Source organism: Motacilla alba, chromosome 14, assembly GCF_015832195.1.
Source record: "Motacilla alba alba isolate MOTALB_02 chromosome 14, Motacilla_alba_V1.0_pri, whole genome shotgun sequence".
NCBI classification, from domain to species: domain Eukaryota; kingdom Metazoa; phylum Chordata; class Aves; order Passeriformes; family Motacillidae; genus Motacilla; species Motacilla alba.
Genome location: NC_052029.1, coordinates 1,833,270 through 1,845,945, shown reverse-complemented (window position 1 = coordinate 1,845,945; position 12,676 = coordinate 1,833,270). Strand labels below are relative to the sequence as shown.

General features: G+C 52.8%; 1 protein-coding gene across 9 annotated transcripts in view; it reads left to right on the top strand.

The window, feature by feature from the left end:
- RAB11FIP3 (RAB11 family interacting protein 3) overlaps positions 1-12,676 on the top strand; it is a 79,106-nt gene that overhangs the window by 41,878 nt on the left and 24,552 nt on the right. For 5 of the 9 annotated variants that reach the window (XM_038151292.1, XM_038151293.1, XM_038151294.1 and 2 more), the window contains one exon: positions 10,764-10,951. In XM_038151292.1, coding sequence (XP_038007220.1) covers positions 10,764-10,951 — 188 coding nt within the window. Of the gene's footprint in view, positions 1-5,149; positions 5,369-5,441; positions 6,133-10,760; positions 10,952-12,093; positions 12,610-12,676 lie in introns of those variants that run through there. The other 4 variants (XM_038151299.1, XM_038151298.1, XM_038151297.1 and 1 more) reach the window with 4 other exon arrangements.

Below are 12,676 nucleotides of genomic sequence, written 5' to 3'. Positions count from 1 at the left end.
CAGTGTGGAGGCTGTGACAGGAAAAGGCTTTCACTTTTTGCTCCTCAGACCTGTGTCAAGGGACCATCTTGCCTGAGATTCCGAGCAGGGATGTTTTCCAAGGGCTAATTTAACATAGATGAGCTCTGGCAGCGCTGGGAGCTATTCTGGGCAGCAATACCAACAAGGCAGGTGTGTGCCCCGCTGGGATGAAATACTTCTGCTGCTGGGCCAGCCTTTCCTTGTAAAGACAAGGTGACCCAGAGGAAAAAGGTGATCAGTCCTGAAATCTCCTTTCCCAAAAGGTCTGAGTGGATTTTTATACTGAATTCAATGTAGTTTAAAGGACAGCTCTACATTTAACATGCTGGGGAAGAATTATCCTTGTTGTCTTGGATACATGATTTGAAATAATTTCCAGCCTGCCAGGATTTCGTAGAGGTTCAGCAAATGAGAACATGCTCGAGAAATACCACTCAGCCTTGGGAGTGTAAAAATAAACTGGAGTCTTGGGGAGAGGGGGTTTTTGTTCTCTTCTGCCTGAGCCATGAGCTCCCAACGTGCCTTTTATCCCACACGTCCTGGAGTGCTGTGCCTTGGAAAGCTGGAGCTGGCCCAGGGAGGGAGAAGCTGTGGCACAAAGCATCCTGCTGGGAGCAGCAAAGGTGTGTTCCTCAAGGGAGCACTGGGAAAAGAGCTGGAGAGGCTCCGGCAGACCCTTCTTCCTTAGGTGCAGCAGGGAATCAGCCAGGCAGAGAACAGAATAAACAGCTGTTCCCAATACCTGTAGTCCATCTTGCTTGGAGTCTTCAGAAGAGATGAGGGGGGAGAAAAGATCGCCTTTCAAAGTGAAACCGTCACCTTTCCTCAGAGTAAGCTTCTCACTGCGCCAGGCAGCAGTTTGGGCTCTGGGATATCCCTGTGTCAGCCCTGGGAAGATGCTGCACCAGGACACACAGCTAAACACACCCCAAAACGCACCTGGGACACCTCAGGCACTGGGTGAGCCCCTCTGGCTGTGGCAGGGCCGTGGGGGGAAGTGGCACAGCTGGGATTTCTCCTCCTCTCTCACATCCAAGCTGAAGGAGTTGCTGCATTTGCAGAAGTGCTGGGAGCAGTTGTGGTTATTGAGTGGAGCACTCACTGGCTGTGGTCCCTCTTAAACAGGCCAAAATCCCAGTGGCTGGTGTGCTCAGCTCTTCCAAGTGCTGGGGTCTGACAGGAGCTTTTCGCCTCAGTGTTTGTTCAAACAAGTGTAAACAAGTGCTTTAAGCAGTCTCCAGGAAAATGTCTTCTCTCTGTTAATAAGGTTGCTCTGCTTGATGAGTCATGTCCTCTTCTGGTGACTGTCATCAGGAGAGCTCAGCATCCATGGAAAGCCCTGAGAGCCCAGAGCTGGGGACTTTGACCCAGCATTTGCTCTCCAGAGAGAGCCACCAACACCTGCTTCCTCCCGGAGAAGGCTTTTGAAGGGGACAAGGTGTGAACTCAGGAATTTAAAATGTTGGATACTGCCCCAGTTCAGCCCCTGGTGTGGCTCTGGATGTGCCATGGGTCTCCTGGCCCCTGTTGCACCATTCCAGGAGTGTCCAACAGAGAGTTCTGTCTGTTAAGGTGCTTCCAGAGAGGATTTCTGCTCCCGTGGCTCCACTGAGACAGCAGCTCCTGCAGCCACGTGGCTTCTCATGCCTCCAGCTGGGCTTGCAGGGGGCTCATCCCGATCCCTGCAGCTCTTCTGTGACACATTCAAGAGGAACCTCATCCCTGGGCACCCAGCTGGGAGCAGGGAGAGCATCACCTGCCTGGGATCACCTCCCAGCGTGTTCCTCCTGCCTCAGGTGGAAGTGTGGTGGTTGCTGGGTGAGAAACCACCAAAAACTAATGACAGCCTTCCTGCTTTGTCAAAGTCACGTCGAAGGGAGCTTGGAGCTTTTCCATCTGGACACCTGAGCCCTGTTTTCCCCCAGGCTGGGCTGGCACAGCTTGGCTGCTGACTGCCTGGAAAGTGGGAGTTCTTCTTGCCTCTCTTGAGAGCTCCTGTGGTGCTCGTGACTCAGTGCTGAGGCACAGGACTCGTTTGGAATGCTCTGGGGGACATGGAGAGGAATTTGGAGTTAGTTTTCTTGGGATCATAGAATCCTTGAGGCTGGAAAAGACCTCCATGCTCAACCATCAGCCCAGCACCACAGGGATACCCGCTGTGCCTCGCCCCTTGCCCTAGGGTGAGGCCTCTGCCCCTCTGCTCTGCTCCTGGGGCAGGTGAGCCCCCTTGGGCAGCGCAGAGTGGGAAGGATAAAAGGAAAACGAGGCATGAAAATGCTGGGATTGGGCTGGGATGGGCATGGAGATCTATAACTTCAGGTGGGCTGGAGGAGAGGCACAGCCAGTGCCCTGTGAAGGCTGCCTGGGAGCACCATAAATACCCCAAACAGGGATTTTTAGCCCTGGGAACTCGTGTTTTGGGCCAGCAGGGTCAGAAGAAGGCTCTGGTTGAGCTCTGCAGGACAGGGCCGCCGTCAGTGCTGCGGATGCAGTGCCTGGTGCAGGACTGTTGCCATCTGCTGGGCAGCTGCCGTGGCTCCTGCTGGAAGCAGCCCGCAGAACACATTCTGCACAGCCACAAGAGGGGAATTTGGCTTTCCCTGGAAGCCTTCGCCCGCCCCTCTGGCTATTTGTCTAGCAGGGAGTTGTACAGCAGGGAAGGAGTGGATCTGGGGAGGAAAATGGGACTTGAGCAGGTCCCAAGTTTTGTGTATTTTGGGATCCTGGCTCTCCCAGCCTGCCTGCCTACAGGTGCAGCTGGGAGACCTCCAGCTCAGAATATTCTGTAACATTCTGTGCAACACTGAGCAGCAGCTTTAAGGCCAACACATCAACTCTGTGAAACTTTAACTCTGTTAAAGCCAGGAGTTTTTTCCATGTTGAGCAATTCAATTTAAGTCTTCTTTGAGGGCAAAAATCCACATTGCTGGGTTTCTCCAGCTGCTCAGAGCTTCTGCAAAGGGGACCAGGGACTTGCGGGGCCCCAGCTGTGTGTTGTAGCACAGAAGCTGTTTTGGGAGCACATGAGAACCTGCTCTCAGAGGCATCACTGTCATTCCTGGTGCCTTGTGCTTTGCAGGGAGCCCATGTAGGGTGGCTGTAGGATGTTATAGTTGAGATGGTCACAATACAAAGCCACACTCCATTTTCAGAAGACTTCAAACCTGTTTTTATTTTAGCATGCATGATTTTTATAGATTCTTACAAAACTCCTAAGTTTACACTTTACTCATTGGTCAGGAAGGACAAACAAAGTGCTGATTGGAATAGACAGTTGCAGATTTCTCCTATTTATCCTTCTTTCTTTCTTAGTTTCTATGTCTATGACCTTGGTAGAAAATTCTTCCAGAGGCAAACATGGATCCTCTTATCAGACTTCTCTCTGGCTCACAGAAGTCGCTGTAAAACCTCTTCCACAGTAGGAGGCTGCTGCAGGCTCCTTGTGTCCCCTCCTAGTAGCCCTGTGGACTTTCTGAGCCCTCCTTTCCTAGTGCAGAATTCCCAGGAAGATACTTTCCTTCCTGAAGGCAGAGCTGGGCGTGGTGAGCACAGAGCGTTTGGGAGGGCCCTGCTTTGCAATCTGTGGCATTTTAGGTGAGGGTTTTTCCTCCTCTTCCTCTCCACGCCACTGTTACCACAGGGTGCATGTCTGGCAGGGGCCAGCCAGGCTGAAAAGATGGGGTTGAGGTTTGTAACCTCCTCTGAGCTGTGCAAGGGGCTCCAAGCACCAGCACAGGCCTGGCTTCAGCTGTTCCCTGGCTGTCCTAACCCAGGTGTGAAGGGCTCCTGGTTGGAATGGGGATGTGGAGATGAGAGCTCAGGTTTTCTGTACCATAGCCATTCCCACCTTCTGGAATGACCTCAGTAGGCCTCTGCTCACAGGGCTGACCCGAAAGCACCATGAATGAAATGGTCACAAACCCTTCTCCAGGAGCTGGCTGCTGGAATTGGTGATCGTTTGGCCTCAACAGCTGGTGGGCTTGAAATCTTGCAGGCAGCTGGAACTGCAGGGCTGTGGAATGTGACAGATGCAGTTCAGTGCCTGTTCACCTGTCCTTGGGGGAGCACATGGAGCCCTGAGCAATGTCCCCACTGTCCCCAAAGCCTTTCTGCAGTGAGAGTCGAAGGGCCATGAACCCTGTGAACAGTCCCATATTATCCTGGTATTCACAGAATCCTGGAATGCCTTGTGTTGGAAAGAGCCTTAAGGCCCATCCAGTGCCACCCCCTGCCATGGGCAGGGACACCTTCCACTGTCCCAGGCTGCTCCATGTCCAAGTCCTGTCCGGCCTGGCCTGGAAGGCCTGGATCCACTTCCAGGGATCCAGGGGCAGCCTCAGCTGCTCTGGGCACCCTGTGCCAGGGCCTGCCCACCCTGCCAGGGAACAATTCCTAATTCCCAATATCCCATCCAGCCCTGCCCTCTGGCAGTGGGAAGCCATTCCCTGTGTCCTGTCCCTCCATCCCTTGTGCCCAGTCCCTCTGCAGCTCTCCTGGAGCCCCTTTAGGCCCTGGAAGGGCTCTGAGGTGTCCCTGGAGCCTTCTCCTCTCCAGGTGAGCACCCCCAGCTCTGCCAGCCTGGCTCCAGAGCAGAGGGGCTCCAATTCTCCCAAATCAGTCCATGGTGATAATTTGATATCTTAAAGCCTGAAAATACCAAGGAAATTAATGTATTGTGTAGACTCTGAGCTGGGTAGAGGGAAGGGCGGGAGTGTAAATGGGACAGGGATGTCCCTGAAGGCCAGACCCAAGTGCAGGGCTGCGGTGAGAAATTTCTCTGCTGGTCAGAAAAGATCCCAGTTGAAGTGTTTGCCCAGTAGGAAATAGGCTGGAAGGAGTTTGGAAAACAAAGTCCTTGGAGCCTTATCTTGAATCACAAGCAGAGTGTGTGAGATTGGGAACGTGGGAACTGGGCTGTGGGACACGGGAGGGCTGGGAGGTGAGGGGGCAGCAGTGCCAGCAGAGGTGTCTCAATAAGAGTTTGAGAAGTAAAACAGGCAGGGATTGGGGTTTCCTAACTCGTTTCAGTGTCTGATTTTAGGCTCTCATGGGAGTTCAGATGTTCTCCGAGGTCCTGAGGCACAAGCAGAGGAGCACAGGGGCTCTGAGCTGCTGTGTGGAGGAGCAGGTCCAGGCAGAGCTCGGGTTAAAGCATAACTCCTTGCTGCCGTGCTGGGAGCAGGACTCCGGGCTGGCCTGGGCTCAGGAGGTCAGCTCGTATCAGGGCAGGGACACCGCGCAGCGCTGCGAGCAGGGCCTCTGCTCCGAGCGCCGCGCCTCAGGAGGGATGTGGCCCACAGCGCAGCGAGGATAACCCAGAGAAAGGGGAAAAACCTGCTTTGGGAAGGTAATGGAAGGAAATGCGGGGGTTTGTGCTGTGTAGGCAGCACTGAGGAAGCTTGAAATACACGGGGTTTCTGCAGAGGAAACAGAAAACCTGAGGAAAGGCACAGAACTTGTGGGTGCGAGCGGTGCCGAGGCCTCCGTGTGCCATGGAGAGGGGAAAATCCCATGGATCAGCTCTCCCATAGGGCTGGGCTCCTGTTTGCAGGGACAGCTTGGCTGGGAGCTCGGGCAGGCTGGCGTTGGGTGTTTATAATCTTCTTTGGGGTCGGCATTGTCACTGCCTGCCAGAGCCCACCCTCTGGGTCACCGAAAGTGCTTCTGACCTGCCCCTGGTGAGCAATCCAAGCTTTATACATCCCTCTATTCGTGGCTATAAGGAAGGGATTCGTCACTTAACGCTTAATTATTCACCAGAAACACCAGGAAAGCCGAGATAAACCTTGACAGGTCGCTTTCAGATTCAGCCTTTTTCTTTGGGGATGGATTCCTGGGAAGTGTGAGCACCCGGAGCGGGGCTGGCCGGAGCAGGGCTCCCAAAAAGAGCTTTTATTTTGGAATCCAGGGGAGCGGGAGGAGGCTGCGCTCACCGGCAGGGAAGTGTGCCGGAGCTCCTGCTCCTTATCGGCAGCTCGGGAACAAAAGGCGCTCTGTTGGGACTCCAGCTCGCTCCTTAAGCCTCCCGGCTCCCCTGGACTTTGCTTCCCTCCTGCCTCGCAGAAGCAGCTCCCGGAGCTGGCTCTGGCTCTGGACAGGATGTCTCCACAGGTGGGTTTTTGCGAGCTGACACAAAGTGACGAGGGGCTGGATTTCTAGAGGGACCGGGTGCAGCCCCGGAGGTGCCGGGAAGGGGCAGGTTGGGAATGCACCTTGCTTGTTACATGGGCAGATCCAACTGATTTTTTTCATGGGAATGGTTTATATTAAAAGAGGAGAGATTTAGCTCGGATATTGGGAAGGAATTGTTCCCTGGGAGGGTGGGCAGGCCCTGGCACAGAGTTCCCAGAGCAGCTGTGGCTGCCCCTGAATCCCTGAAAGTGTCAAAAGCCAGGCTGGATGGGGCTTGGAGCAGCCTGGGCTAGTGGAAGGTGTCCCTGTCCATGGGAGAGGTGGGACTGGGCAGAACTTTATAGTTCCTTCTAACCCAAACCATTCCACAATTCTGTGATTCCATGGGTTGTGGTGTAACTTCACACTCCTCTCTGCCAGGGTCTCCCTGGGGAGCTGGACCAGCAGGAGCAGTGCCTGCTGGTTTTTGGGGTGCTTGGGACAGCCTGTCAGGTGTGGTGTTTTGTGAGTTGGTTTGGGTTTGGTTTTGGGCTGGGTGAGTTTTCAGTCTGCCCCAACAGATGCAGCACGTTTCTCTTGCCCAGCCTTGAGGGAGTGTAACAACCCCAACTCCAGGGGCTGAGCTGTGCAAGTTGCCTTCACCCAGGGCTGAGCGGGGGCTCCCTGGCTCCCCTGAAAAGCTGGCATTGCCCGGGTGTGTGGCAAAAGGGCAATATTGGGACCCAAAGGTGGCAGTCCCCAGAGTGGCATTCTGGAGGCTGAGCTGCCCTGGGGCCAGCTGCATTCGTGTGGGACTATGAGCACAACTGTGTCCCTTCTCCCTGGCTCCCAGCCTGGCACTGTCACCACTGTCAGGGCCATAGGGTGTCCTTGAGAGGGGACTTTTGTAGCTGATCTATCTCCTCTGCATCCTGTGCACAGTCAGGGCTGGATTCTTCAGAAACAGGCTCACACTGCTGGGAAAACAGAGCTGTTTTTCCTTTTCCTTGTCACTCACCTCCCCTCCCAACCTTCCGAGTGTTTGTGTTCAAGGACAGCGGAGCTTTGGGATGCCAGGACAGCTCCAGGGACAGCCCTGCCTGGAGGGAACCTCCCTGGGAGCCAGACTTTGCCCTCCTTTCCAAGGCAACGCCTTGGCAGAGCTTGTGCTGAACCTTCTGTCCCTGCCTGGACCTTGCAGGTGATTCCCAAGAATCCCTCTCCTCATACTGCAGCAGCTTTTTTCAAAATTCATATGGTTTTATAGCACTCTACAACATCTAATTAAGTAATCTTTACTCCCAGATGTCATCAGCTGCTTGGGATGGATGAGCTGCTGCTGGAGAAAGCTCCTAAAGGCACCTCACCTGTCTCATCAGGGCACGTTGCATCATCCCAGTGCTGCCTTCACCATTTATTTCCTTTTAGAAGCAGGAGTGCTCACCTGGGCTCTCAGATCCCTGGAGTTTCCCTCAGCAGGCAGAGATGCCTCTGGGTGGCCCCTGTCCTGTCAGCCAGGTGTGGCTCTGGGGAAATACCTGCTGGAGGAGCTGGATTTGGGATCGGGGACCTCCATCAAACCCTGATCCCGTTCCAGCTCAGAACTCTGTGTGTGCCTGAGTCCCAGTTTTGATGTCTGAGGCTCGCCTGAAGCACCTCAGGGTGTGTTTTATTTGATAAAAAAATCAAAATGCACTGATATTGGTGACACTAGCCCCGCTCTGAATGTGGCACTGATGTCCCTGGCAAGTCCTCTGGGGTGGGTGTAGCCCAGCCTGGCTGTCCTGAGCCCATGGATGTTTTTTCAGTGTGTATTTGGCTTATGTTAAGATGGAAAAAATATTTATTTTCTGCTCACAGGAAGGCAAAGCTGACTGAAGGAGAGGTGTGGCAGGGGGGTTTGAAGGGTCAGTGCACAAACCAGCTGCTCATGAGGCCATAAATAAGAACTCTCTGTACCCACACACTTGCCCAGGGACAGAGATTTGGCTCTGTCAGGCATTTGGCAATACCTGAACCCCCTTGGTTTGCCTATCTCCTCCTGGCATCTCTTCTTGAGGTTTAGTTACTGATTCTGTGGTGAAATGTGCAGCAAAGTTCTCCACGCTCGTGCTCAGGGGAAGGACTTTGTTTACAGTTTCAGCTGCTTCTTAACTCATTGTCCACACAGGTTTAATTTTAACAGGGCTCTCTTGCTTTTGAAACCTCATCTAGGCTGGTATCACAAAGGAGAAATATAATTTTTAGGTAATAAATGGATGCATATCTTCGGTGTGGCTGAAGGACAATGGTTGATGTCCTGTGCTGGTGGCTTCTCCTACTCCAGAAGGGTTGCTCCCAAATCCAGCCTGTCCATGTGTTTATTTCCCACCAATAAGTTGTTTTGGAACAATTTGATAGAGAAATCATAGAATCGTGGAATGGTTTGGGTTGGAAGGGACCTTAAAGGTCCTCTTGTTCCAACATCTGACGGAGAGCACTGTTCAGCTCCAGGTTTGGTTCATGCTGAGAGGGTCAGCAGTAACCACAGCAGGCTTTCTAATCAAATTACTTGTGAATTGGAGGTTTTTTGGCTTCTTTCAATAGATGTCTTTACTCTGTGCTTATTATAATACTTCAGTTTGCTCATTATAATACTTCAACCTATGCTTAAATGTAAGATTTTCTAGTGAGCAGGAGGGGAGCAGGGTTGGTATTTAAAAGGCAGCCTTTATTTTGTAGCGTGCAAGCAAAACTCTTTCCAGTTCGGCATGAAATCAAACAGGCAGAAGGGAGGGGAATGTGCTGCTGGGGGTGGCTGCTGTCACCTCCTGGGATCTCTCTGTCTGTGGCCAAGCCAAGGCAGGTCAAGCCTCTGCTTCCCCTCGTCCCTCCTGCTGGAGCATTAATGGTGTTTCTAGAAAGTGCAGCATAAATCCAGTAAAGCACTTAAGCAAGTCCCAGCTTTAGGTGTGTAAGTGGTTTTGGTGGATTTATGCTTTTTTAAGTGGGTGGGGGCTTTAGAGGCTTTTGTTTCTCTCTGCTAGACTGGCACAGGCTCTGCCCTGCTGGAGTTCACTGGAGCAGCCCCTGACTTCAGACTCCAGCTCTGGGCAGGTTTGTGTCGTGTTTAACTTCAGGGAGGTGTCCTGGAGGTGCTGGTGTCCACAAACCAGGTGGGAGCTGAGCCAGGCTTCCAAGAGGAGCTCCTGGCTGTGTCCATCCTGCTGGGTGTGGTGGGCACAGGGCTGGGAGAGCAAAGCAGGGCTGGACTGAGTCACTTGGCTGCTCCCAGTGGCCGCATGGAGTGGGAATTGCTGTTATCACCTCTCTCTCCATCCTTTTAGGGTTTTCTATCCCTTTTTGCCCCTGGAAGTGTCCAAGGCTGGGCTGGGTGGGGCTTGGAGCAATGTGTGATAGTGGAATGGGCAGGGAGTGGAACAAGATGGGCTTTAAAGTCCCTTCCAACCCAAACCACTCCATGATTTTATGAATATAGTGCTTTGAGAAATGTCATTTTCTCCAAAATCTTTGGAAAAAGCCCTGAAAGCTGTTCTGTGTGCCCTGGCAGGGGGAAAGGGTGTTGCTTCAGTTGTGCCTGCATTCAAACTGCAGCTCTTCAGCTCTGCCATTGTGCTGGAGGGGCAGCTGAGCACGTGGGATCCTGCCAGGTGAACTTCAGGAGGAGCAACAGGGTTTCCATGGGCAGCTCTTCACCTGGAGGCCTGGCAGGAGGGCTGCCACCCCTCTGCCCAGCCCCTCCAGTGACAGGGGATCAGCTGGAGCTCAGCACCAGCACTGGCAATCCCAAAATTCCTTGATTTGCTCCGAGGCGTGCTGGGGAAATGCCCAAATCTTAGGAGAGGGTCTGGCACTGTGAGGGGTAACAAGAGCTTTGGCTTTTGGGGGGGTTCTGCTGCTGCTCCCGTGGCTCTCCAGAGATCAGGATCAGAAGGGATTGTCCCTGCCTGTGTGTGGGAGCAAACAGGCAGGACTGAAGCTGATCCTGCCTGGGGTGCAGAACTGGAAAACGCAGTTCTCCTTGCGTTATCACAGTCTCTTAAAACACAAGCCCTGCTGCTTTCTCAGAGCATCCTCAGTGATGGATTTGAGATGCTGCTCCAGCTGAAGTGGGGGGATTTGAGTCTCTGCAAATCAGAAGCTGTAATGAAGATGTAGAAACAGTTTCTTTGCTGTTGAGGGACGGAAGGTTTTACCAGATAGGACAAAAAAAAAAAAAAAAAAAGGTGCTCCAAGGGCTAATTGGGAGTTTTGAATGGTGGTTTTTGCAGGGAATCAGGTTAATAACATGGGGTGGGAGAAAGCAGCAGTGATGGGAACTGCTGAGTCAGCAGTGGGTAATCCCTCCTGCCCTGGCCAAATCCATTCTGGCTCACTACAAAACCTCCCTCCAACTCTTATTTAGTCCCTGTTTCTGTGATCTGCTTCCCAAGCCCTGCAAAGGCTGAGGTGCACCCCGTGGTGCCCACAGAGCAGCACCTGGGCCTGGGGTGATTCCAGAGGTTGGATTCTTGTGCTCAGAAATGCAACACGGCCAAAATTCCCTCATCCACATTTTGTCCTGCTCTGCCACGAGCCCACGCAGCTGTAGGATCTTAGAGTTTTGCTTCTTGTGTATTTGTTTTAAGCAGGCAAATGAGGTGACTGACAGTGCCTACATGGGCTCGGAGAGCACCTACAGCGAGTGCGAGACCTTCACGGATGAGGACACCAGCACCCTGGTCCAGCACGAGATGCACGACGAGGTGGAGACCGACAGCGCCATCGACTCCACCGTGCACTCGGAATTCACAGATCCCATCGAGGAGCCGGAGCATGGGTGAGGAGAAACCCCGCCGTGGGCCTGGGGGAGACACAGCCTGAGGGTTTCACACCCAGTTTGTCTTGTTGGAACTTGGGTTGTTCTTTTGATGCCTTGTGCAGGCTGACCTAGAACAGAGACTAGATGGAGTTTATAAAGTAGGGATTTATTAAGAGGCCTCAATGGATCCACCTTGGGCAGCACCAGGGCCCAGCCAGGGCTACACCCAAGGTGAACCAAAATGGTCCTAAAATGCACGACGGGTCACGGGGTCTCTCACTTTTATAAGTTCTGCTCCATTTGGATATTGGAGTTAATTGTCCAGTTACAGCTTTAGCCCATGAAGTCCCAGCCTCCTTGTTTCTCTCTCTTCAGCCCATGTTGTTTATGCTCTTGGGCCTGGGATTTGGATCATTTGTCCTTGGTCCCCAGCTAGAGGAGGAATTGTTTAGTCTCCCTACTCTGTGATGAGAGCTCACCATCCCCTAATATGAAGCCCAGACCCGCACACTAAAGCAGCACAGAATCTGAGAAATACAAAAGCTGAAACCTGAGGCATCATTTTGTGTTTGTAACAACGTGCAAGACCAAAATAACTCTTCTGGAGGAATAACGAGAATAATTAGGCTGGTTTGTGTAGGCTGGTTTGGAGCCCAGCCTGGCAATCTCTTTGAGTTAATCGCTGCTTGCCTTGGGAGATCTTCTGTACCCTCATTAGCATCTTTAACCTCTAAAATAACTTCTCAGGTGATCCAAACACCTGAAAGACTTGCAGTTTTTAATCTATCACTTAAGCCAGAAACACAACATATAATTTTCCAGTCAGGAGGGGAACTCGTTCTATTTTTGTTTTCCCTAAAAACATGCGTGTGCCCTTTGATGTGCAACCACCTCCTGTAATAACTGGTTTGAAACCTCTGCCTGGAGCACAGAAATGTGAGCCAAGATCTCCTTCCCCGGGTCTGAACTGCTGCTGGCGAAACTGCTCCTGGGCCCACCCCATTTTTGGAGGAAAAGTGGGGTTTGGGGTGAAACTGGGATGCTGGCAGGCAGGAAGGCAGGGAAGAAGTCCTTTAGGATCAGAATCACAGAATGGTTTGAGTTGAAAGGGACCTTAAAGCTCATTTCATTCCACCCTCTGCCATGGGTAGGGACACCTTCCACTGGATCAGGTTTCTCCGAGCCCCATCTTGGACACGTCCAGGATTTGGGCAGCCACAGCTTCCCTGGAAAATCTGTGCCAGTGCCAGGATAGTGCCCCAAGAACACAAATCTTCACCAAAACCTCTGGAATCATCTTTGCTTAAGGTCTGTAACACACAGGATGAGGTTTGTCCCAAAACACAAGGCCCAGGGTTGGTGCTCCGGGGAGTGCTTACAGCTCTGCTTTTTGGGAGCTCCAAGCTTCGTACCCACCCCAAAATCCCATCTGGGGATGTTGGAGAGGCAGTGAGCAGCGCCGGGCCCAGGGCTGAAAGGGTGCTGTGGATTAGAGCAGAAATGGGATTATCCAGCTGGGCTCTTCTCACTGCAGCAGGCCAGCTCAGTGACAGTTAAATTGGGAGATAATCAGCTGTGAGCTCCCTGCCAGCAGCACAGGGTCCCTGCAGGGTCATGGCAGCCTGCGTGCGCTCCCGCCCGCTGGGGAAGGCAGCCTGCCTCGGATTCACCTGCCTGTAGGTACAGAGCTGCCTGGGGAAACGGGGTTTGGGAGATCTGCTTGCTCCCCATGCGTGCCAAGGG